At 32.9% G+C, this 26979-nt stretch overlaps 1 protein-coding gene across 3 annotated transcripts in view; it reads left to right on the plus strand.

The window, feature by feature from the left end:
- The window catches only part of LOC145269308 (nephrocystin-4-like), a 380704-nt gene that overhangs the window by 180915 nt on the left and 172810 nt on the right, over positions 1-26979 (plus strand). For all 3 annotated transcript variants that reach the window (XM_080125012.1, XM_080125026.1, XM_080125018.1), the window contains exon 21: positions 25120-25315. In XM_080125012.1, coding sequence (XP_079981138.1) covers positions 25120-25315 — 196 coding nt within the window. The remainder of the gene's footprint in view (positions 1-25119; positions 25316-26979) is intronic.

Below are 26979 nucleotides of genomic sequence, written 5' to 3' on the forward strand. Positions count from 1 at the left end.
AAATGGCTAATCAGTGTCACACAAAGGTACAATCATTGCTTTCTCCAATTTTGACTGCAAAAACTATAAATACCTTTACAATTAGACCTCACTATCCACTGAACAACTACTTGTACGTCAAAGCGACAAATGGTCCTGGATATGATCTTAAACTATATCTGATGGTGAGGCCCCAGCTTGCGGCCTTGGGGGAGTGTGGAGCCACCCTTTAATTGCTATTGCTCCCAGGTCCACTCTGACCCAGAGTGGTAGTACCTGTTAGGGTTCCAACTATGGGTCAAATAGAAACCGATTTGAAAAAGAAATATATTCTATTAAAAAATTGTTCTTCAAAATCACTGGATTCGGCATTAAATAACCTGAAAAGGGTTGATATACCATAAAACAAAAACAACCAACCCATTGAATCTACCTTTCTCTTTGACAAAGGCTTGTGTGCATTTCAGATTTATACTTAGTTACATTTTTCTGTCAACCTTCTAACTATTGTTTCTGTTTTGACAGCCTCAAACGATAGGGAATACGACTGGAGCATAAAATGTTTTGGTTTCGATTCTAGCTAGTCATTTTTTTTTTTTATCTTTTGAAATCAGTATATATGTGCATGGCTAGGTTTCCTTCCTCTTATCTGTTTGCCTTTCTGATACAAAGGTACTTAGGCTTTTATGCATTTTTATTTTTATAGCATTTATATGCTAGTTAACATGTTGCAGACTAGATCTTGTAATCTGATTATTATTAAATTTACTTATATATAACTAATATTTTATTTTATTTTTATTTTTGATTTTCATATATTAGTATAAGTCTCCTGTGCTGGATTCTGTGTTAAATAGAGAAGTAGTTAACCATCTCAGCAAAAATAACCTTCTTAGTGACATGCAATATGGTTTCCATTCTGCTAGATCTACAGCAGACGTGCTTACAGTTTTATCTCATAGGATTAGTGAATCTCTCGATGGAGGCTTCTTCTCTAGGGCCATTGCTTTTGACATATCAAAGTCCTTTGATAAGGTATGGCATAAAGGTTTACTTCACAAGATCTCCAGCTATGGTAGAGTTGGAAAGGTCTTCTCAATTATTAAATCATTTCTCTCTGATAGGTTCATAAGAGTAATGGTTGATGGGCAGAAATCAGAAGCTCTCGGTATTAATGCTGGAGTCCCTCCCCTCTTCCTGATCTACATTAATGATCTTCCAAATCACATCCTTACATCATTCGTAGACAGTTATGCTGATGTGCTGATGACACTACCATCTATGGTTGCACATCAAAGACCGTAAACGACCAAGTTCTCTCTGATTCTCTCTCCTCTGATCTTGAGTACATGGTACAATGGGGAAAGAGGTGACTAGTTACTTTTAATGCATCTAAAACCAAGCTTCTATCTTTACATCATCAACGCTCTGATGCCCATCTGGCATCAATTGAAATGAATGGCTCTCGTCTTGGGAAGGCTTCATGTTTTGACAAGCTTCTGAGCTTGACCTTTACTCCTAATCTTAAATGGAACACATATATAAAATCCATTGCCTAGGTCACTGAGAAAATGGTAGGATCCTTCTACTGCTGCAGTAGATATCTCACTGCTGATGCAATTCTCTATCTATATAAAAGCCAGGTGCGTCCAATGATGGAGTACTGTTGCCACATCTGAGGTGGAACTGCTAGAAGCAACTTATCCTGCCTTGACAGAGTTAAAAATAGACTTCGTAGCTTAGTGGGGGGATGCCCTTTTCTCTTCCCTGCAACCTCTTTCTCACAGAAGAGACATTGCGAGCCTGTCTCTGCTTTATCGTTATTTCCATGGCAGGTGCTCGTCTGAGCTTCAATCTATGGTCTCCCCTACTTTTACAAAAAACACTCGTCTAGCCAGAACCACTACCAATAGTTTCCCACACTCTTTATTTGTGCCTAAACCAAAATGTAGATTCCATGAACAAAGTTTCTTTCTTAGAATTGCATGCCTGTGGAACTCTCTTCCATTGGCCTGCTTTCCAGCTGACTATAATCTGACTGTCTTCAAGTCCAACGTAAACAAGTTCTTGATGAACCGTCCCCCTATGTAATCGAACTAACAAAAATTCCACTACTTATGTTTACTATGCTATAATCACATTAACCCTTATCTTCAGTGGCTTCCGGGCCTTGATAAGTGGTGATTCCCATGTAAAAAAAAAAACAAAAAAAAAACAGTAACTGTTGGAGACGCCTCTCCATGGAATTAATGGACTCATGACGTCATTTCCTCTGGTGGCGTCACTTCTGTTATCGAGTACCAATATCTGGGCAGTCAGAGATTGGCATGTGACCAAGCAGATCGTGCGCAAACGCCCACAGTTGTGGAATGGTATTTCTCCACTCAACTTTGCTTATGATATATGTGAATACATATTTCGTTCCTAAAAATCCTGTGTTCCTTTCGTTTATTACCATTTAACCCCATAACAGTAACCATATTGTTCTACAATTTTTTTTTATTGGGGAAGTGTTTTTTTTTTTTCCACTGGAGAGCCATGTATTTTACAGCTGTCCTGTTTTTAAATCTCTGAAGCAGCAACATGGTAGACAACTGAGGATCCACGTTTTCTATTTAAAAAAAAATTAGTTAAGGTTTTCTTTTTTTCATCCTTATATTGTTGAATCCTCCTTTATAATTTTAGACTTTAGACTTAGCTCGGCTTATGCAAGAGCTAAGTCTACTTGACAATTTTAGTTAACGTTTTTTTTTTTTTCATCCTTATATAATTGAATTGTCTATTGTAATTATAAACTTTTTAGAAGTCGGATTATGTAGGTGCTAAATCTGCGATAGGTTAAATGTAGTTTTTTTTTTGTTCCCTGGAATTTAAACTGCATTCTTTATTTTTATTTTTGTTTTTTTACTCAAAGCTTCTTTAGACATTATATATATATATATATATATATATATGGTATTCAATAGAGAATTGACTTTGTAACAATAAATATGAAATCTGTATAATGCAAAATATAAGAATACTTTACGATCGCCCCCCCCTCCCACTATTTAAAAAAAAAACACGTCTTCATTATTGTGGAAGAGAGTTACTATGAAATTTACAAATAATTCTATTTCATGTTTCACTATGTTTGAGATAAGGATTAATAATTTATATTATTATAAGTAGAGATATTCGACGATTAGAAATAATCTCTCCTCCTAAAAGAAAAGGTAATTCCTAGGAGAATGCATCATCTAGACTCGAACTGAACCATAACAAATAAAAGATTTTTGCTGATTCATTCTATTTTTGTGTGCATTCCTAAAACTCGGAACAAAAAAAATGCCCACGTCTTGTTCGTGAACCCCAAATTTATATAACAAGTTATTTTGGATTGAAATCTATTTTCTTTGAATTCTTAAAACAATGTGAAATTTGTTTAATCAATTTATTGTTTTGTCACAGACGATATGGAAGATATTTTTCTAAAATAATCTACAAGATGACAAATTATCTGTCATACTTTGTCGAAAGACGAATTTAATAGAAATTCTTTTTTCCTTCACTAAAAATATTCATCTCTTGAATTTTGCCAAAATAGAAGATATCAGCACAGTAAGTCAGACAAACTGTTAGTTCAGACATGTGAACCGTAATGATAGCTGGGTTCATAGATGTACCAAGATTGTGACCTCTTGTAGATGGGGAAGGGGGAACCCCACCTAATATCTGGGCAGAGTTTATCACAAATTATTTGGAAACAAGTACTCTACTGGCTGCAACAACTAACAACAGTTTCCTTGCCTAGAATTAAACGAGAATTCCATGGGCAGAGTTTCTTTCCCAGAACTGTCTGTGGAATGCAATACCGTGTGTCTGCTCCCCGACTATAAAGACAGAATATGGTCAATCGTTATAAACAATTTATTGTGTATGATAAATTGAAAAGAAGTCGCTTTTGTTATTCCATGCGATGGCCTTTTCGCCTCCCTACATCCTCTTCCTCATAGAAGAGATGTTGTGAGTCTTTCTCTGCTTTATCGTTACGTTTGTTAGGTGCTCGGCTGAGTTCTAATCTATGATCCCTCTTTGTAAAACGTTTGCAACGAATATTACATTAACCACCAGCAACTTCCCTCACATCCTATCACTGCTTAAAACTAAACGAAATACTGTGTGTCTGCTCCTCGACTGACTATAACCTGGTCATCGTCAAATCTAATATGAATAAATTCTTATTGAGCCATCCTAAAATAATGTATGTCCTACCCTACTTCCACCATAACTGATCATGTTGTCTCTCTACCCAACACTTAACCCTTATCCTAGAATAGCCTCCAGACCTTGATAAGAGGTAATCTCCCAAGTTAAAAAGAAAAAAAACCAAAAAACTCTGTGACGAGCCTTCTGGGAAATAAAAAAATTAAACCTGATGATAATTCTCTTTTCTTTTTCAGATTATCTACAGAATTTAAACCGAACTGTTTTCTTTTAGATTTAGTCCAGCAAAAATCGTTTGCACTCAGTTCAAATTCTGTAAAAGCACCAAATTAAAATAAAGGATTGGTTGGTTGTTTTCGTTTTACAGCATATCAACCTTTTTCGGATTATTTAATGCTGAATCCAAAGATTTTGAAGAAAATTTTTTGTAATAGAATGTATTTGTTGTTTTCAAGCCGGTTTCTATTTAACCCATGGTTTGAACCCTAACAGGTACTACCACTCCGGGTCAGTGGCTCCACACTCCCCAAAGCCCACAAGCTGGGGCCTCGCCACTGGATATAGTTTAAGGTCATATCCAGGACATAAAATAAAGGAAGACAGAAAAAAATTTTTTGCAAAAATAGTTTTTTTATAAAGAAAAATTACTTAAGTATTTTCTTTGACAAACGTTTATAATTCATTATTGTTATTATTATTGTTATTATTATTGTTATTATTATTATTATTATTGTTGTTATTTTTGTTATTATTATTATTGTTATTATTATTATTATTGTTATTGTTATTATTATTATTATTGTTATTATTATTATTACTATAATTTAAATTGAATTGTTTTCAGTTCAAACTTATTATTGCCCGCTTTTTAAAAATCTCTTTTAAAAGAACACAATTGGAAACAAACATTGACTGAGTTCAGAAGGATTTCTCCTCCGCTAACCGAAAACAAAACAGATGCAGATAAAAAAATAAAATGAACAGAAAATACAAAAATTAGAATTTCTGCACTAACAACAGGGATCCATTTGATTGGAAAGCAATGACAATTGTCTTAGTCTAGAAAGACTTCTCCAATAGCTTTGAAAAGCTTCACAAATATTTTAGGGTCACATGTACTTTAAAAATCTTTTTTTTTTTTTTTTATGCAGTGGTTTGTATTTTTAGGATTAGTATTGGAATGGGAATTTGTGCGATTTTTTTTTTTTTAGCTGAGGATCGATATTTGCTTATTTGTGTTATCTGAGAATCAAACGTGTTTCACCGTAAGTAATTTAGGTGATTGATATCGGATTTAATCATGTTAGTCCCTACTTAAAACAGTAGAGAGGAGCATTCACTCATAACATAAAGAAATCTATTTTGTTTAATTTAAAATAATACATACTTATTTAACAAATCTTCCCAGGCAATGCTGGGACACAGGTCATGCTAGTGTTTATGTGTTTTTACGTATAGAATTCATTGCTAAACTGATTATGAACTTTGCAACACAGGTGCTAGGTGTAAGAGGCTGTAGATTATATTTAATTTAATGCAGTTTTATACAAAAGGATAAAATAGGGGTGAAGGGCATTTTGTGAAAATTTAGATACCTCCAATTTATGTAAAAATGTAATTTTTTTTTTTTTTTACAAATGAGTTACCACTTATCAAAACCCAGAGGCCACTTGAGGATAAGGGTTAATGAGTGTAGGATAGTTAATAGACATCAATTAAGAAAAGTACCCCAAACTTCAATTTGGAATGTTTTAAAATGTTTCTGAAGGTGATAATATGGCTGCAATCTCCTATTTTGAAATTAAAATAATTCAGGTTTGCATTAAATTTGGTTCATATTCATTAGACATCTATTAAGCAAATTTTAATTTCTTAAGACCCCTTAAGCTTAAGCCTTAAATTTGAGACAATTTCTAGGATCCAAAGCATGTAATCAGTTTTGATCCAAATTAGATAAAGGATTCTAGATATATGGTTTAGTAGTATAATATCTTGTTTTCAATCTTCATATAACAGCATAAAAAGTGGTGCAAAACTTCTGTTTGCAAATTGATTTTAACTTTCTTAGGACGGGTATTCTACTCGTAATATATATTCCTTCTATAGGCATGCATATATATTTTCATTTATTCATTTCGATGTACAGAATAATCTTCTAAACTGATGAATGGATCATTATAAAGTTTGGAAATATACATTCTAGACAACATGTTCAGTAACATGGGCATGTTATTTTCTTTGTAAATTTGAATATTTAGAATGCGCATGAATTATTGTTTAGGATAATTGTTTAGATAATGGTTTAGTAATATTATAATTTTTCAAACGCTTTTAGCCCACACAAATATATATGTGTATATATATATATATATATATATATATATATATATATATATATATATATATTTGTGCGGGCTAAATATATATAATTTAAATAAATGTTTAGAGGTACAGAATTTATATATAGTTTTGAAAATAATAAGCGGAAGTTTCTCGAGAGCTCTTTCGGCTATCATCTCATCAGGAGAAAATCGATAGCGTACAAAATAATATTGTGTCGAAAATAAAGAGTTCTAATGGGGAACTTATTAAATGTGCCAAAAGTACGGGGATACTAAAATAAATTTATTAACGTTTAAAAACGATTAAAATATTGGCACAACGAGGGAGGAAAAAAAACAAAAAAAACAGGAGAAAAGATTCAAAGTTCCCCAAAGAGAAACAATATATATATATATATATATATATATATATATATATAATGTTGATATGAGATTCTTTTTCTGTGTATGTGTATATGGACAAGAATATTTTGGTTTCTTGCCAATTTTGTGATAATCATTTTTTCACTTTGGCGATTTGTGGCACTCTTCTTTTTTGTCGGAAGCATTCCAAATCTACTTACAATCATGACTTTGGCATTGATGTTGTTATGGAAAAGAGTTTTACAACATTTTTCTCTCTCTCTCTCATATTACGTGTCCACTTTGATTTTTTTCCTCTTACTATTATCAAGAAAATATAATTATGCTCACAAATAAAGGATTCCGGTCAAGAAAAAACAACAAACAAAAGCTCTTGTCTTTTTCTGCTCTTTTTACTGCAAATTCTTAAAAAAAAAAAAAAAAAAAAAAAAAAAAAAAATTAAGTTTTTACTATTTTGTCTGAATATTTTTTTCAATGTGTTATCATTTACAAACTGAGATTTAGTTAGTCTTTACTTCATCTTTTCGACTTTAATGAAACCAAACCCGAAAATTGTGTTATTCTTCTGCTATAATTGTCAGCATCGATTATGCCACAGAGTGAATCTAAACACAGTTGCCTCCAGGGAACTGCTTGAATGAAGCCAAAGAATTTTCCATATCAGTTCTGTCAGCGTAAAGACGTGAGGGACTTCCTGTGTTTTGATCTATCTGAAACACATTGTTTCAGACATGCGACAAGACACAAACTTTCGTTTCTTATCTTTTGTGGTTTTCACACAACAATGTGATTATAGTCAGACATAATTTTCGGCTGTGACAACATTTATTCCAACTCTCTTTCTCTGATGCTCTTGTGCTTACACCCTGATGCTACCAGATCATATTTTTTGAAAATACCAGCTTCCGAACCAAATATGCACCAAACACTGATGTTATTGTTTTTATCCTTTTCTTTTTGCAAAAATCAATCATCTTCTGCAAAGCCCTCCCCTCCAAAAGTAATTTAGCTGCTTCTCTTAACTATGTACGAAACAAAGAAGGTGGTGGAGACTTTTACTCTCTCATAATTATCTACTCTCATACCCCTCACATTCACTGGGGAATTTTCTTAATATATTTACTTAAATAACCGTTATTATTTCATTTTTTAACTTTTACTATTGCCTGCATACTACACTAGATTTAGCATATATATGACAAACATTGCACTTTCATTGGATTACTGAACTAAAACATTGATTTTTTTTTCTTTCTGTTTGCAACACTCAATCATGTTCTGCAAAATCAAAAAGAAAAACAACAATTATCCTCCGCAAAACAACCAAACCAAATCAAACCAAACTTAACACCATGAATAAATATTTGAAGATATAAAGAACTTGAAGCATAAAAACTTTATCCAAAATGACCAAATCTGGCATTAAATAACTGAAATGGGTTGCTATGCTATAAAGCCAAACAACGAAACCTGTGCCGTCATCCATCCATTTACCTAATATAGACCTGTGTAGGGAGTGGGAGAGGGCAGATAAAGGGTGGAAGAAAGGGGGAGAACGGAAGATATGTTTATAGATAGAAGTAGATTCAGTCCAGTATTGATTCATAGATATGTTTTATAGGGATCAAGTAAAGAATAGATACCCTGTAGCAGACGCTGCCTGGCGGCGACCGGCGCACATTTCAACTAACACCGGTGATTCCACCTTGACATTGGCACAAGCACATGGCGTCGGTTGTTTGTAAACACGTCAAATATGCTCGAATATTCGCTATACATTTTTTTTTAAAAATATATTTATAAAACTTTTGAAGATTTAAAAGAAAAAAAAAATATTTACAAAAATTTTTTTTTTTAAGTAAGTAACAAAACGAACCTAGTTAAATAAAAGATATTTAAATAAATGGGTATCTTTCTGTTCCGGATTTTTGCGACCAAGATTGATTTTTATGTACCATGTTTTTTTTTGGGGGGGGGCGGGGGTTCTGTGTGCGTTTTTAAGACAATTCAATATTTATTTAATTATTCTTTAAAACATTAACTTCAGCGACAATTAATATATTTTAAAATATTAAATTTTGACGAATATTCGTGAGCAACATTTTTTTTTAAAATAAGATATTTAAATAAATGGGTGTCTTTCTGAGTGCGTTTTTTTTTTTTGTTAAATAAAAATAAAAATTATAAAAAGATTTCTATCTTGTGATTCATCTTTATAAAAATAAAAGTTATAAAAAGATATGTGAATAAAATAATATATTTTTTAAATCTCGATTGTTTATACTTGTGATTTTATTATGCATAAAAATTGCCTCGACCAAGAAGGATTTCTCCTTCACTGACAACTGACATACATCGCACTTTAAATAAATATTGAATTGTATTAAAAACGTGCAGAGAAAAAAAAAATGGTGAAAACCGTATAGAATGAACCTGTTTTTTTTTTATAAGTTTTATTCAAACAATCTTTATTTGAACTTAATGGACAGTTTTTTTTTGTATTTATTAACTGTTTTATTCTTTTTATCAAACAAAATTAGAACTTTTATAATGAAATATATATTATGGACTGTTTTTCAAACATCGAAATTTTTAAATTAAAGTTTTATTTAAAAAAAAAGACGAGGTGTTTTTTCTTTTCGAGACTTTTTGTTTCATCATTTATCATTTTGAAATTTTATTCAACAATGAAAACACGGTACATAAAAATCAATCTTGGTCGCAAAAATCCGGAACAGAAAGACACCTATTTATTTAAATATCTTTTATTTAACTACGTTCGTTTTGTTACTTACTTAAAAAAAATGTTTTGTAAATATATATTTTTTTCTTTTAAATCTTCAAAAGTTTTGTAAATATATTAAAAAAAAAAAAAAATGCTGGCGAATATTCAAGTATGTTTGCTATTTGACATGTTTACAAACAACCGACACCATGCTTGTGCCAATGCCAAGGTGGAATCACCGGTGTTAGTTGAAATGTGCGCCGGTCGCCGCCAGGTGGCGTCGTCTACTACAGAGTATTTATTCTTTACTTAATCCGTTTATAGATAGATAAATAGAGAAATAGATTCAGTCCAGTATTGATTCATAGATATGTAATAAATAGCTGGTTTTCCAATGTTAACGACTTGAAATATGTGAATAATTAATTTCAAACAATAAACATTTGGTTAAACTGGAAAACTTAATGGCCAGAAAGTGTATGCAGGACAATTTTTCCCATATTATTTTTTAATGGAATTTTAGAACTTTAAATTGTTTTTGCAATTTTGAATTTTTGAGATGAGGAATGGTTGTTCATATTATTTGGTTGAATCGGACTATTGTTCTCATCTCGAGTATTGCACAACGTTTTGGTTGATATAATTTCTTCAGATGTGTATGTGACCATGTTTAATATTGGGAAAGTAAATTTTAGTGTAAGTTTTCTGTAGTTTGTGGGCCATACAATATTTTAGATAGGATTTTCAAGTTAGATTCAATTTTTACAGTAGCTTTTCTTGGCCATCAGAATTCCCTCTTCTCTGCATATCACCCTATATACATATGCGCGCAACACTCACTGGCCAGGTTTCATTTGCATACATCCTCACACTGTTACATTCTGTTACTTTAATTTTACAATTCTGAATTTTTGAGATGAGGAATGGTTTGGATTATTTGGATTAATCGGATTATCATTCTCATCTTGAATATTATTTGCACAACATTTTGGTCGGTGTAACTTCCGATCTTCTTCAGATGTATATGTCGTCATATCTGATATTGGAAAAGGGTTAGCTACATATTTCTGAGGTTTTCTATTTAGGTTCTATTTTAAACAAAAATAAAAACAGACTAATATTTGCTCTATGATTTACGAAACATATACTGTTCAATTTTAATCTTCTTTTGAAATGATCAGATCTAAGCCTATCTTTAAAATTAACATTACACATCCAATTCATTAATATTGGGAAAGTAAATTTGGGTATCTCACATCATTTCTCTCCATGCAGCGCATGTCCTCAACCCTCGTTGATTAGGTTTCACTTCCATACATCATTACACTGTTCACTTATCTTGCAGTCACATTCATGCCAGCTCCTCCCTTTGATTCAGATATATCACCAGGGTGAAAAACTTCTGAATAACATTAAACCTAAAAAATCAAAAATATGTGTGAATGTATTACTGAATATTCTAAATGCTTAATGTTAACTCTACATTTTTACATGGTTTGCATAACTCTAATGCGTTAAAACTATCAGAAGTCACAACTATCATTTTTCTACTCTTGTCAGCATAGTTCCCAGATAATATCAAAGCTGTACTTGTCTATTATCTTCGCATATCTCTAAATTGTTTGCCCTGGCAATCCATGCATTTTGTTTGAGATTTAGTGACTTGTTTTACATGGACATTTTATGAGTAATGATTTCTGTAAGCTTTATCACTTTTATACATCATTCTTTATTTTATCTCTCTGATGTTTGTCTTTGATGCACCATTTCTGTGAGAAATGAATGCATATATGTGCTCGTAGTATGTGAAACATTTTTAATAATTGGTTCATGCTCTGTGCTGAGGAGGTCGCCCTGTTGTGCAAGACTATAATAAATGAATTATTATATAATTATATGCCAATATTTAGGCTGAAACAATTGTATGCAAGTTGTTAACAATAATGAAAATGAGTAACTGTATCTGTCTGTTCCGTGTAATGTGGTACTTTAAGAAATATATGTTCATGTTTAATTAACTCTTTCTTCGTCATTGCCTTATTCCATTTATATTCATACATTGTGTTATCCATAATAACATAGAATATTGAATGTGGCAGCTACATGTTGAAGAAGAGGCAATTACATGTCTTGTTATAAAATGTAATAATTAGAATCTATATAATATTATGTTTGTTCTTACCTTAATTAGTCTGTACGTTATAGTTTAAAAAAGGCTAAATACAATTTTTTAATGCCAAACTGGTTAAAAAAAAAAGCCAAATTTGCAAAATTTGGCTTTAAAAAGGCCAATCTGACAACCCTAGACAAAAATATGAGTGACCTCCTGTTGATGTAGCCTCATTTTCAAATATCATTGTAATAATATATGATAATTGTTTTAATGGTGTAAGAAAAGAACTCATAGTAATTTCGATGTGAAGCAGTTTTTCATCAAAGACAGAAGTCAATAAGATGTTGCATAAAAAGGGAACATTTGAAAGGAACATGCCAAATAAAAAAAAGAACATCGTCTGCCAAGAGGTCCTGGACTGAAAGAGTAAATTAAAGATTGTCTCTTATAATGTGATTTTATTATTTTATTGTTATTCCCTAAGCTCAAGGAAAACCTTTATGAGACACTTGAGGTGAAAGAGACTGTGATAAGGGTCATTGACACGCTCCCACAAGAGGACTAACATGGGGTCTTCCAGAAGTTGTTGGAAAACAAATGACTATGATTGAAACATTAGTAAAGGTGCAGCGTTTTTCCAACCTCAAAAAATCCTTTAAAATGACCATTCCTACAGGTTTTCGAGGGTGCTAAAAAAACGAAAATAACATTTAAAATGGCAGGAAACGAGTAGTTTCCAAGATATGAAGAAATTATAGTTTCAAAAAGTGGGGGATTACTTTTCTGTATTAATTTAACGTAAAATGAATGCCCGCTTTATAGCCACCTTTTTGGGGGGCGGTGTATGTTATTTTTTATGAGGAGGTGGTGTTTATTTGATAATTGTGGCCTGGTAGACCAACAGAAAACCTACCTTAAAAAACTTGTTTACAATATCACATCAGCTGATATTTAGGCTTGACGATTTAAAAAATAGTCGTCTCTTATAGATGAAAAAAGAATTTTTACAAGATATTTTACATTATACCGGCCAAGGTTACACTTGTGTAATGTAAAATATTCCCCTGTAAAAATTCTTTTTTTATTTATAAGAGAAGAAAGACTATTTTTAAGATCGAATTTTTTTCATACTTAGCAGATGAATTTCTGTGCAAAACATATCTTATGAACATTGCCAGAAATATAAATTACCTTTGTGTGAAATTTGCAAAAGATAGGCTCAGCTGTTTCGGAACCTATGAGGAAGGAACTCATACACAATGTGATTTTTTTATATAATAGTGTGTGTGTATATATATATATATATATATATAACTACTTCATTTATTCACATAAATTTAATATACGAAAGTATAGATTTATGCGTAAACTTTAAGTATTTACTTCAAAAGTGCTCAATACGTAGGTAGAGCTAGTTAGTAATTTATAAAATATATATGGCGATTAAGCTACACTGAATATTCTGCGTTTCATCCAACTATAGGATTCGTCAGGCTTATGCGCATAAGCCTGACAAATCCTATAGTTGGATGAAACGCAGAATATTCAGTGTAGCTTAATCGCCATATATATTTTATAAATTACTATATATGTGTGTGTGTGTGTGTGTGTGTGTGTGTGAGTTCCCTATGGACTCGAAAACGGCTGGGCCAATTTTTATGAACTTTCACACAAAGGTACTTTATGTGCCTGGCAGTGTTCTTAGGAAGATTTGGTATCAGAATGTCTTTGATAAGTATCAATTATCGAAATAATCTGATGAAAAAAGGAACAGGCAATTTTGACCAAAGTTAACAGCCTAATATCACAAATGCATTTGAGAAGTTTTATTACTCCACAAGCAAAAAGGCCCGACATATAAAGTCAACAGTAGGTTCTTTGATATGACAGGGGCACGCTCAAAATGAATGTTTCTATCCAAAACACAATTACACCATGATACTTGACTTTTTCATTTTAAATTTAAATTCAAGCCATTATCATCGCACAAGCAGTAAGGCCAGGCATTTCATATATTAGGTCGATGCAGAAGACTTTTCAAATTTAAAATTTCATCTTGAAAATAAAAAAAGCTGTTTTTTGAAAATCTTTATTCATAATTATACTTGTTCTCTTTGATTCCATCTGTTACCAAGCTTACAAATGTGTCGTTTGTAGAATTCTTTAAGTTTTGATGTGAAATATGGATCTAACTTATGTTCAATCTCCTTTTGTGATGTTAACCAAAAGCCATCTAAACGGTTATGTAATTCACTAAATAAGTGATAACTAGAGTTAAGACAACAGCATATTCTTTTTTTTTTTTTTTGACTCCCGAGCGTGTATCCGTTGATATCTTATATGCTTTTATATAGAGTGATGTGGTTCTGGTTGATTAACTGTGTCTTACTGTGTCAGATATATACTCAAGAGTAAAAAAAAAAATGATAATATTCTGTTGTCATAGCCCTAGTGATAATCCGATGGAGCTAGATCAGGAGAATATGGTGGGTGAAGCAAGATTTTCCAACAAAATTCTCCTAGATCTTTCGTCTGTAGTGCTGTTTGAGGACGAGCATTATCATGATGGAAGATAATTCCTATGCTGTTGAGTACAGAAGGTCGTTTTGGGGTCAACATGAGTGATAATATTGCAGAAAAATATGAATGATTCTTTAGTAATCTGAAAGAAAAAATTATAAATTAATCATCGTGATATATTTAAGTAATTAACAATATGCATAAAATAAATTATAATCGTTTAAAATGTCTCTTCTATAAACCAGCCAAAACTTTTGCACCAACATGATTTTTTTTTTCTTGTCCGATGCTGCTTTTCTTATGAATCAAAAATTCTAGATCTGGTGAGTTGTTGGATTGTATCCAGTAATCTTATGATCCTCACGGGAATCTTTAGGATTATCTACAGTCGTCTACGTTGGCATTTTATTGACTGGTTTGTATCCAAGGAAGGTTTAACTTTTCATACTCGTATGTCAAGTTCGAAAGCTGCTCAGAAACTTCTCAATCAATTTCAGGCTAATTTGTTTGGATTGATGGCGAAAAAAGAACTCACTTTGGGAGATCATATCAGATATTTTGGCGTATTTATTTCGTTAATGCAACTCTATTCATGGTTCTCATAATGTGGATCTTTGGATCCTTTTTTTTTTTTTTTTTGTCTTTCAATTGCTAAACCAAAAAACCAAAAATCCAAAAAATGCTCTCCTTTAACTTTATATCAGTGTTTTATTTTTATTTTTATTTTTTTTATCGGGTATTTATTTTTTTCTGAAGCAAAGTTTAGATAAGTTAAGATAAAGATTGGAACAATGTGACCAGCCAACAAAATACAATAAACCTCTGAGTTTACTTAGATAAAAAAAAAGTAACAGTATGTTTCTGGTGTATTTAAGGACAAGAAGGGAGGAGACGGCAAGTAACGGTGACGTCATAAGTAAGATGTAAGAGTTTAAATGAATCTATTTTCCAAGCTGGAATACAATAATAATGGATGTCTGAACGGTGAATTTTTGTTGTGTGAATTGTGCAATGATGCTGCTCTATACCTCACAGTTTCAATAAAAAAGTGTGAATATGCACATGTACAACAATTGCAAATAATAATCAAATCGGATGCAATGCAAGACACTTTCCATCATGGCCGGTTTAAAATTTCTTAGCAAAGTGTCTAACCCAATCGTTTACTCAGAGTTATAGTTGAGTCAGTAATATATTTTTTGTTTTAGTTTATCACGTTTCTCTTTTTTTTTTATGAACTACATAAGTATTTTGGATAAATGAACGTAGTTACTGCTTTTGGACAAGGAAAAAATTGATCAGGTATGTATATGCAGTGTGATGATGTATGGAAGTGAAACCTTCCTAGTATAGAGTTGAGGACATGCGTTGCATGAAGAGAAATATGAGAATGATCCAATTGATGTGTAAGTTGAGTCTTAAAACCAGGCTTAGTTTTAATGACATTGGAAGAGGATTAAGTCTGGATAATTTAGTGAGATGTGCACAGAACAGAAAACTTGGATGATTGGTCATGTTGAAAGAATGGACGAAAGTTCTTGGGTTATCTCTTCTTTTATCTATCTATCTATCTCTTCTTTTCTATCTATCTATCTCATCTTTTTCTATCTATCTCTTCTTTTCTATCTATCTATCTCTTCTTTTTCTATCTATCTATCTCTTCTTTTTCTATCTATCTATCTCTTCTTTTTCTATCTATCTATCTCTTCTTTTTCTATCTATCTATCCATCTCTTCTTTTTCTATCTATCTATCCATCTCTTCTTTTTCTATCTATCTATCCATCTCTTATTCTTCTATCTATCTATCTTCTATTTCCATTTTCTATCTATCTATTCTTCTTCTACTATTCTGTTCTTCTTTCTATCTTCTTTTCTTCCTATCTATTCTTCTATCTTATCTTCTTCTATATTAATAAAATAGGATCAATTGTTCCTTTAAGAATAAAACCTTATAGCTTAGCAAACGCAGATACCACAAATTCACTCTGATCAGACTACTGCACACTATTTTATGTAAGTTTTTCACACATGCGTAGTCGCATTCAAATGTTATAAAAATATTATATTTATTCCTAGGAGCGCCACAATCCAAACTACCTCTAACATTACCGTAATAGCATAATTTTTACTCCTCCACAAACCCCATCGTAACTGGGAATTTTGCAGCATTCATTGCAAGTTTGGCCCAATGACCATTCATATGTTTTTTACCAACATACATTACACATTAGTTTTTGCATTTTCAGTTATAAAATTACTGATCGCTCCCTAACTGTTAATTTTTGACGATCTCATTGGCTGCCCATTTGCGTTCCTTTGAATACTCGATTATTAGTTTTTGCTATTTAACAAACAGTCAAACATGAAACAAAATGGCGTCACTAATCACACGAACAACATCATCCTATTCTTTCACTGCTGAATTATGAACCTTATTCTTTCGGACCCTTTAGCTATTTCGAACCAAAGACATTATCACACAGGTACATGCCTTGTTATTAAATATTTATTATGCTTCCATTTTCATTTTTATTCTTTGTCTACATGCGAAGCATGTTAACCGCAAACAAGTACTGAAAACATGTGCAAGTCGCTATGTCTTCCAACTGTAATTTGCAGAATCTAATGGAATAACAAAAACTTTGAAATGTTCCACATCGTGCAACACCGAAGTAGATAAGTAAAAATGTAATAAGTGAAATACTAGCTGGACCTGTGGAAATTTCACAGGGGACTCATTCATATGTTTTGATGTTGGCAATCTGTAGGTGTTCAGTGTAAATGGAGACGCTCTGATATTATTGTAGCTTTTCTGTTAAAACTGCAAAAGTATTTATCTCAGCTAGCATGAACGCCCGGCAAAGTCCGGTCAAATATGATATTTTAATTCTTGCATTATTATTATAGAGTTAATGTTCTATCGATTTTTATATATTATAAAATTGTGATTTCAAAAATAAAAACTATATCTGTATGAATTAGGCTCATCAGCTTAAATCAAAACCGAATCCCAAACTTATAACTTATATATAATATATATAACCTTAGTTCCTTCTGCTATCATTGGAACTGAAATCAAAACTTACGAAGAATTCTTGATAGAATTATCTATATATCTATAAAAGTGAAAGTGTCTCTCTGTCTGTATGTGTGTGTGTCTGTGTACATTTCCCTACAAAATAATTCTGTCAATTTTCAGTCTACAAACTCGAAATTTGATTTACAGGGTATGGAGATTTGGGAAAATCTTTGTAATCCCTTTTCGGACAGAAATTTGCCTGTTAAGGGGTCAAACTTCAACGATTTGACCATTGAGAACTCTACCAAACTCCTCCGCCAATTTTGGGTATAAACAATTGCAATTTTAGATATAGGATCTAACTTAATAACTTGATTCGAGCCCGAAACAATAAATGTTAAGGAGTCATAATACGGATCAAAGTTAAACATATTTGACCTATGCGGTCTCTACCAAATTACTCAGACAATTTCTGGTTTAAACAGTTGAAATTTTATATAAAGGGCATTCAGAGATAGGGCAAGCTTTTTAATTGGTTTGGGTCGAAAATTTTTAGTTACCAATATATGAATGTATGTATGTATGTTCGCATGTCTTCCTAAAACTTTCGACAGAGGCGATGGATTTTCACAAGATCAGAATCATTTTGAAGCTCGTCCCTTCAGACGACAAATATCGAAAAAATGGTTAAAAACATTTTCTTCACCTTCAACTGGGCTCTTTTCTACAGGAAGGGGTCGCTTTTTTCACCAATATTTTCGAAAGTTATCCCCTCTTTTTGATTATCTAGCCTTAATTTAAACCTACGTCATTTCTGGTTTGACGGTGGTCATAACAGCAAAGACGTCACGTTTTTTTCCCATTCTTTTCTTCCTTTGCAGTACGGGTTTGAGCCTGCCTTCCTACTACCACTTTATTTTTTATTTTTTTTTTTTTGCTCAACACACACCTCCAAACACCCGGGCAACGACGGACACCCATGCTAGTTTATAAAAAAAAAGATTACTAAGATGCCATCAGCTAAAATCGAAAGTGAAACCAAGACTTATGAAGAATTCTTGGTAAAATTATTTAAAAAAAAAAAGAAGATTATTGGAGTGCTATAACCGAAACCAAAACTTAGGTGGAAGTTTTGGTAAAATTATTTATATAAAAAGAAAATAAATGACTTAAATGCCATCATCTATAACCGAAACCAAAATTATGGAGAATTCTTAGTGAAATCTATATATATAAAAGCGAAAATGTATGTATGTATGTATGCTTTTCCTCGATGTCCACAAAAGGCTTCTTTCAGAGAAGCGCTTGCTCGGTTCACAACTTAAAACTTTTTATATCATCTATAAATTGTAATATCTGAGAGTTACCCACGGAGATCGCCTGTCTACTTAATTTTATTGACTTTCAAACGTTAATTATTCGACATTTCCCACATCGGCACGCGTTACATTCGGTTTTCGGTATAAACAAAAAGCGAAACTCGACTCTAGCCAGTTGTCTCAAGAGAGCTAAGTAATGTTTGTTCAATGTCGACTTCGTCATATCAGACTGTAGCTTTCATTTCGCTCCTCCTAATAAACAGAGAGCGGTTTTTTAAAAACAAACAAACCGATTTATTGACCTCATTCAAAACTGTCCGGCACAAAATGCTTACTGCTGAATACCTATCGCCGTCACGTCAATCAAAAACGCGCACCTGTTTGTTTTTTTAACACTTTACTATTTTCCAACTGCGCGTCGTGAAGGCTTCGTTTTTTTTTCACGGGCACCTGTTTTTTTTTTCACATTTTCGGGTTTTTTTCACATACCCCGAAAAACACCCGGGCAACACCGGGTACCCCTCGCTAGTCTATATATATATATAAAAGCGAAAATGTATGTATGTATGTATGTATGTACACTTTTCCTCGATGTCCACAAAAGGCTTCTTTCAGAGAAGCGCTCGCTCGCTTCACAACTTCTTAAAACTTTTTATATCATCTATAAATTGTAATCTCTCACACTTAACGACGGAGCTCGCCTGTCTATTTAATTTTATTGACTTTCAAACGTTAATTATTCGACATTTCCCGCATCGGCACGCGTTACATTCGGTTTTCGGTATAAACAAAAAGCGAAACTCGACTCTAATTACTGGCCGAAAGCCAGTTGTCTCTAGAGAGCTAAGTAACGTTTGGTCAATGTCGACTTCGTCATATCATACGGTCGAGACGAGACACTCCCCCTAATAAACAGGGAGCAAAAACAAACAAACCGATTTATTGACCTCATTAAAAACTGTCCTGCACAAAATGCTAACTGCTGAATACCTATCGCCGTCACGTCAATCAAAAACGCGCACCTGTTTTTTTTTCCATACTTTACTATTTTCCAACTGCGCGTGAAGGCTTGGTTTTTTTTTCATGGGCACCTGTTTTTTTTTCACATTTCGGATTTTTTTCACACACACCTACAAACACCCGGGCAACGCCGGGTACTCCTCGCTAGTTATTTATAAAAAAAATTATATGACTTCAGTGCCATCAGCTATAATCGAAATCGAAATCGAAACCAAAACTTATAAAGAATTCTTGGTAAAATTATTTATTACAAGAAATGAAAGTACATAACAATTAAACGACTCAGATGTAAGCGTGACACAGAAAATAAAGCATACGCTAGCGTATTAATATATAGATAATGTGTTACCGCTTTGGATAAGAAAAATAAATTTTCCTAATCACGCACAAACTATAGATTGGATCAATCAATAAATTATTCATAAAATCTTTATGCACTTTCTTCAAGCAGTTTTAATTTTTATTTTCAGTTTTACATAAGGAAGGTATATTTGTTTTTGCTTTTTTTTGTTTGAACATTTTTCCATTTTGGCATGGAATTGCTAATAAAATTTGTTTTAGCCAAACTGGGACACTAAAACCGTACACTGTTCTTCCTTTTTTTTTATTATTTTCAGTTTTACTTGCATACCTATATTCGTTCTGGTTTTGTTTGAATTCGTTAAAACGAACATATAATGTAGACATGTGAGGAGATTACATGATATATGACAAAGAAAGATTCGTAAAATACCGTTGTAAAAAAAAAATAACAACAAAAAAAAAATTTTTTTTACACAGGAATCATCACTCATCAAGGCCCGGAGGCCACTTGAGGATAAGGGTTAATGGTTATGTATTAGTCAATGTGATTATAGCGTAGTAAACATAAGTAGTGGGAATTTTGTAAATTGGATTACTAAGGGGGACGGTTCATCACGAATTTGTTTACATTGGACTTGAAGACAATCAGATTGTAGTCAGCTGGAAAGCAGGCAATCAGAAGAAAGTTCCGAGGCATGCAGTTCTAAGAAAGAAGCTTTGTTCATGGAATCTACATTTAGATTTAGGCACAGATAAAGAGTGTAGGAAATTATTGATAGTGGCTTTGGCTAGACGAGTGTTTTTCGTGAAAGTTTGGCGAGGGGAGACCATAGATTGAAGCTCAGACAAGCACTTGCCATGAAAATAACAATAAAGCAGAGACAGGCTCGCAACGTCTCTTCTGTGGGAAAGAGATCACAACACTACTTGGACATCAAACATCTCTTGGATTATGAAGTAAATTATGACTGCTTGCCTGTGTGATACAACAAAACAAATGAAAATGATTGGCTCTCTTCTCAAACCAGTCGAATGCAATGTATAAAAAGAGCAAATTAGCAACTTTTCATTTATAATTAAGAACAAGGGAAAACCAAAACATCATGAAGTGAAATAGTACATATATAACATAATCACATTGACACACTGGTTCCGATCAGATCACTGAAGTTAAGCAACGTTGAGCCTGGTTATTACTAAAATGGATGACCACTTTGAGAATTCCAGGCACTGTATATAGGAGGACGTCAACACTTCCCTGCATTAGTTGCAAAAACCTAACGTCGTCATCTCTCCTAACAGGGATATACATGCGACTGGGGAATTTCATACTTTTATAAAATTTCCTCCTTTGGAGGAAGGTGGTTAAACCCGAATAGGATTTGTGCCGACCAACTGAAATAAGTACCATTCAAATGAGCGACTTTTCTCAATACACTTTTGCCAGCTTTTTTTCATGCTTTGGTCATAAAAACCAGGATGTGCAATTTTCACTCGCATCCCTGCCAGCATACTTATTTGCACAATGTTTCAGTCGATCTAATCTCTTCAGGTCTATTTTGTCAAACTCTGGAATCTTTATGTTGAACTAGAAAATCTGCATGGAATTTTGAATGGAACCAGGGGATCACTACACTCTTCAGCACATCCAGATACACTTTGGTGTTGACTTTTGAGCTGACTTCAAAGATGTGAGGTGGCATGATGTGGCCCTCACTTGAAATCACACCAAAGACCATAACCATAGCTGGAAACCTTGTTTAGCTGTGCACTCAAGCGTTGAACCATCCGGATTTGCATTTAAGTGTGCTAACAATGGTCCTGTTGTCATAACTTGGATTGGTAGAGAGCATGAGTTGTACAGCGGCACATCTCCAATCTCACTCGTTGAACATTGTGTCACTATCAGACATGATGGAAGGCTGACTTCTTGGGATTTGTGCACAACTGGCCAACTAGTAGATGTTCTGCAACAAAAAAGAAAACTGATTTTCATCAAACGGAAATGGAATCATATCTTTTCTAGATCAACAATTTTATCGTTCCACCCTATATATTAGTAATAGATTTATACTTGCAAATAAATCCACCAATATTGAACAACTATTTCCTTTGGTAGAATTACAAGCTCAGTTGCATCTCTGAACTGCTCAAGAGATAACAACTGAGTTCATCTGATGTACATCTGACTGTCTCAGTGATTTTTTTTTTTTTCTGATACAGCTTATTTCCTCGGAGGTCACTCTCATAACACATCTATGGCCCTTTGTCTGGTTTATATCCTGTTTACAACTTCATTCAAAGCTCATCTGCACAAAACAAATTTTAAGATCTTATATATTATTATATTTCTCTTAGTCTGTCTTGCTATTCAGTTTTTGCTCAGAAATTACTGAGCTAATCTGGCTGAAATTTTGTATGAACTTTTGTTATAAGGTACAGCAAACTCAGCATTATAGTATCCGCTCAATGCACAGTTAGGGATTAATTGAGATTAGTATTTAATGCAAAAAAGAGTACAAATTTAGCTATATATATCAATTTGGCATAAAACACTCATGCTAAGTTAATGAGCTCTAATTTTTGCCAGTTTTTAACTGACAAAAAGTCTAATCTATATAATATTTTGTTTATTGTTTTCTTAGTTAATCCATACATTGTATTTTGAAAAAGGCCAAATACAATTCTTGAAAGTCAAACTGCTTAAAATAAAAGACCAAATACACAAAATTTTACTTTAAAATGGTCAATTTGGCAAACCTGGACAAGAATATTAGAGTGACCTCCCTTGAATGTAGTTTTATTTTCGAATATCATTATATTAATATGATCATTGTTGTAATGGTGAGAAAGGAATTTGTTGTAATTTCGACATGCAGTGAAGGAAGAAGTCAAGAAAGCGTTATGTATAAAGGGAATATTCAAAAGAAACAGGGCAAAATGTAGCACAATATTACTTTTTGAGTATTTATTAATACTTATTAATTTATCTCATTTGCGTCAGTTCTATATTTAAACTAAAATAGACGTTATTTTCATAGAACTCTTTATAAACTCATATTTGCTACATTTTATTGTTTTTTTGATTTTTTTGTCCCCCCCCCCCCAAAAAAAAACTATTTTTTTTGCACTATCCAGAAACATATTTATTGATTACATGAATTTCTTATTCCATGGAATTTCTACAGATCCTGCTAGCAGTTAATATTTGTATTCTCAAACATACACACTAACTCTGCTTCATTTGGGTTAATTATTGATAAACCTAATAATTTTATTCATAGCAGTACTTAAAAGAAATGTTTATTTTTCCTTACCTTTTTTTTTAAATTTAATTTACTCTCGTCATGTTTTTCTATTATCATGTGAGCATTTGATAATATTGACGTCATTAATTCTGAAATTTTGCATAACCTGATGTTGCAGATAAAGAGATTAATCCGTTTTATAAAATGTATTGCAGCTTTAGTGGGGAAAGAAGACATGTCAAAGTAAACGAATGAAAGCATGTTTGTGATGAAAGAAGTTTTGAAGTCTCTTGCGTTGCTGCCATCTTGATCTCTAAATGAACCAAAGAAAGGGAGAGACCAGCAAACATTTTCTGGTGCTTTGGCAACAGAAAGAAAACTTTAACATTGTTGAAATCAATCATAAAATGGCAGATAGACTGTCAGCATCACCCAACCAACAAGAAAACTGACATTCTTTTGAAGTGGGAGAAGAAGCTGAACACTGTCATGTCTTGAAAGCAATATTTCCTGTTTTATGTTGACCAAACTCTTTAGAAATATTTCTTTAAGAACATTGTGGCTAATTTCCAAAGAAAAGAAAATGAATTTGCTATATCATATAAAGGAAAACTGATTAAATCTATCAAAAATTTGTCACTGTGCACTTCTGTCCACACATATAAACAGTTCTGCATTATTTGGATTAATCAGACTACTGTCCTCATCATCTTACTTATGGATGTATATTCATTCGATACACCTCTTATCCTTTCATGTATACTTGATGACTCCCAAATTGCGTGCATTATGTACTGCTGTGTTTATCAAATAAATGACAAAATCATTGGTTATAAAAATAGTCATTTTTATTTCACTGATGGATGTTTGGTGTGCAGTGGAAAAAAGAGGATTGGGCAGCAGGTTGACAGCAGAATTTGGCCAATGCGTGTCTCTTTTTCGGTAGTGACTGAGTTTTTTGTTTAACTGATGTGTTTTAATTTAGCCTGTATTTTCGCTTTTTTTTTTTTTTTTTACAAAGGTATCACCACTTAACAAGGCCCAAAGGCTACCCGAGGATAAGGATTAAATAAGTATACAATAGTAGTAATCGTTAGTAGTGAAAATTTGGTATGATTTGATTATTTAAAGGGACATCTCAGCAAGAACTTTACATTGGACTTAAGGACAACCATATTGTAGTCAGCTAGAAAGCAGGCCAGTGGAACAGAATTCAGCAGGCAGGCAATTCTAGGAAAGAAGCTTTGTTAATGGAATCTACATTTAGGTTTGGGCACAGATAGAGAGTGGAGGAAGTTATTGATAGTTGTTTTAGCTAGACAAGTGTTTTTGTGAAAGTTTGGCAAGGGGGTTACCATAAATTAGAGCTCAGACGAGCACTTGCTATGAAAATGACAATAGAGCAAAGACAGGCTGGCAATGTCTTTTCTGTGAGAAAGAGTTTGGCGGGAAGTAAAAAGGACATCACGTCCTTTTGTTGCCAGTCAGTAATGCCATAGCTATGTGTTATCTTATGCATGACTTGTTGATTAATGTTTTTGTTTATAAGGTGTGTTTTACAGATTTTTCTTCTCTGCCATTTTTTTCTCTTATTTTGGCATGTTAAATTGAATCGTTCTTTTCTATGCCAAAGTATTTGTATTGTTCCTGCTCTTCTACGTTTTTGATGTCAGTAGATTGGAGCTCAGTTGAGCACCTGCTATGAAAATAACAATAAAGAAAGACTAGTAATCTCCCTTCTATGAGAACAACACTATAGAGAAGAGGACACCTCCCAGTAGAGTTCAAAGAGTGAAATACTTTCTGGAGCGGTACAATGACCCAACGATTTTTGCAGTGACCTAAGCAACAGATTTGTTTCAGTTAACAGACCTTTTTTTTCAGCTGCTATCAACCTTACGACTTTTTATCAACCTTATGACTTTTTATCAAACTTATGACTTTTTTTTTTATTTTCTAGCGTCATCACAAATACCCAAGAATGGAAGCACTTCAAACAAATGTATAACGTTACGACACCACTTGAAGAAGACATGTTTGCCACTGCCTCCAATGCTAACAGCAAATTCCCAGAAATATTTCTCAGACCAAAAGAAATGGTCTATGTTCCATTTAAACTTTTCAGTCTCACTGCCAACCATTCTCTGCAACCACAGGTCAGTTACAGTTTTGCTTTTGAATTATTTTTGCTAAAAAGTCACACACACAAAAAAACTAATCTTGATTGTATGGTACTTATGCAGTTTAAATTCAGATTTTTATGATCTCACTTGGCAATGCCCGGCGGATGACGAAAACCAGCCCAGAAAATGCCAAGTAAGCTTATTCACTGAGAAACCGAACGGCAAAAAGAGACGCAAGCGAGCAGATGATACCAACTTAAAGAAAAGGGCAGAGTTTCATTGTGTTTCAAACAATAAGTCTTTATTCTTGTGACAAAGATGGAAAATGAACAGTTCCAGCCTGCAAGCTATTATGAAGTCTTTGGAAATGGTCCTCATGTTTTGCCAAGAAAACCGGCTGCTTACAACTGAGAGGAGATGCACAAAATGTCATCGCAAGTATATCCTAAAACAACAAAACGTAACGGACAGTTTCGGCTGGAGATGCAGTAATGGCCAGTGTAAACACTGGACCTTCTTACACCATGGCGCCTTTTTCCAGCAATCTCATCTCCGGCTCCGGATACCAATTATTGTAAGATTAATATATTTGTGGGACTATGAAACAGCAATGCACAACACTCTACATTGATAGTGCGATATCAGTTTGGATCACAAAAGTTTTACGAAAAATATACCCCCCCCTCTCCAATTGTGTTTTGTTCCTTTAAAACAAAAAAATACTTTTTCATCAATTCAAAGAAAAATAACTTTTCATACAAAAATATATTTGTTCTTTGTCAGGCTAGGGTTATTTGTTCTTTGTCCCTTAAAACAACAACAAAAAAAAAAAAAATAGTTGTTCACTTATTCCAAGAAAAAAAACTTTTATTACATTAAAAAAAAAAACAGTTGACAATAAAAAAACAAAACAGTAAATTTAATGAATTTATTACAGTAGGTTGTTTATTTATTTTTTTGTTTTTGCATTGGCTTCCTTTCGTCTGGTATAATCCGGCAGTTTTCGTTGTCCACCTGGCATTGCCAAGCAAAACTCATGGAAAAGCGGGATTTAAACTGCAAAAGTACCAATTGTACTATGAAACCTGGCCTTTCTTCAATCAACTTTAAATACAAGAAGCAAGTGGCTAAAAATCAATCATACCAAGGAAATGAAAGGTTTGATCACTGCTTCATGTTATTAAATACAAATTTTTGGGTACTAATTCTGAATCTAGCAGTAACTCAAACTTTTGTACAATTATACAGATTAAGTATTGTTTCAGAACCGGCCTGAATTTTTTTTTTTTTGCTTCAATACTTTTAATATATAAAAAAAAAAGGTATCATCTTCACTAAATCTCCTCCAATAGTAACGAGATTTTACAGATTTTTATTTTTAGGCTAGATTGAAAAAAATATACTTCTGACACTCCTCTATTTCTTTCTACAGGGAACATACACACATAGAAATTGACATTTGTATATATGCTAGCTGTACATATCTGACATTGCCAGGTAAAATTTTTTTTAAGGTACTACTTCTGAAACTAGCAGCAATTCGAAGTTATACTTTGTACCATGGAGCACAGAACCAGTTAAAAATTTTAGTTTTTTTTTTGGATAAGCAAATTTAAAAAAAACAAAAGACAAAAGGCAAATTAATTGCTCTTTAATCTTGGTTGGCAATAACCTAGTGTTGGTGTCTCAATAAAAAC

The sequence above is a fragment of the Euprymna scolopes genome, chromosome 4, assembly GCF_053919585.1.
Source record: "Euprymna scolopes isolate OS-2025 chromosome 4, ASM5391958v1, whole genome shotgun sequence".
In the NCBI taxonomy this organism is placed as follows: Eukaryota; Metazoa; Mollusca; class Cephalopoda; order Sepiida; family Sepiolidae; genus Euprymna; species Euprymna scolopes.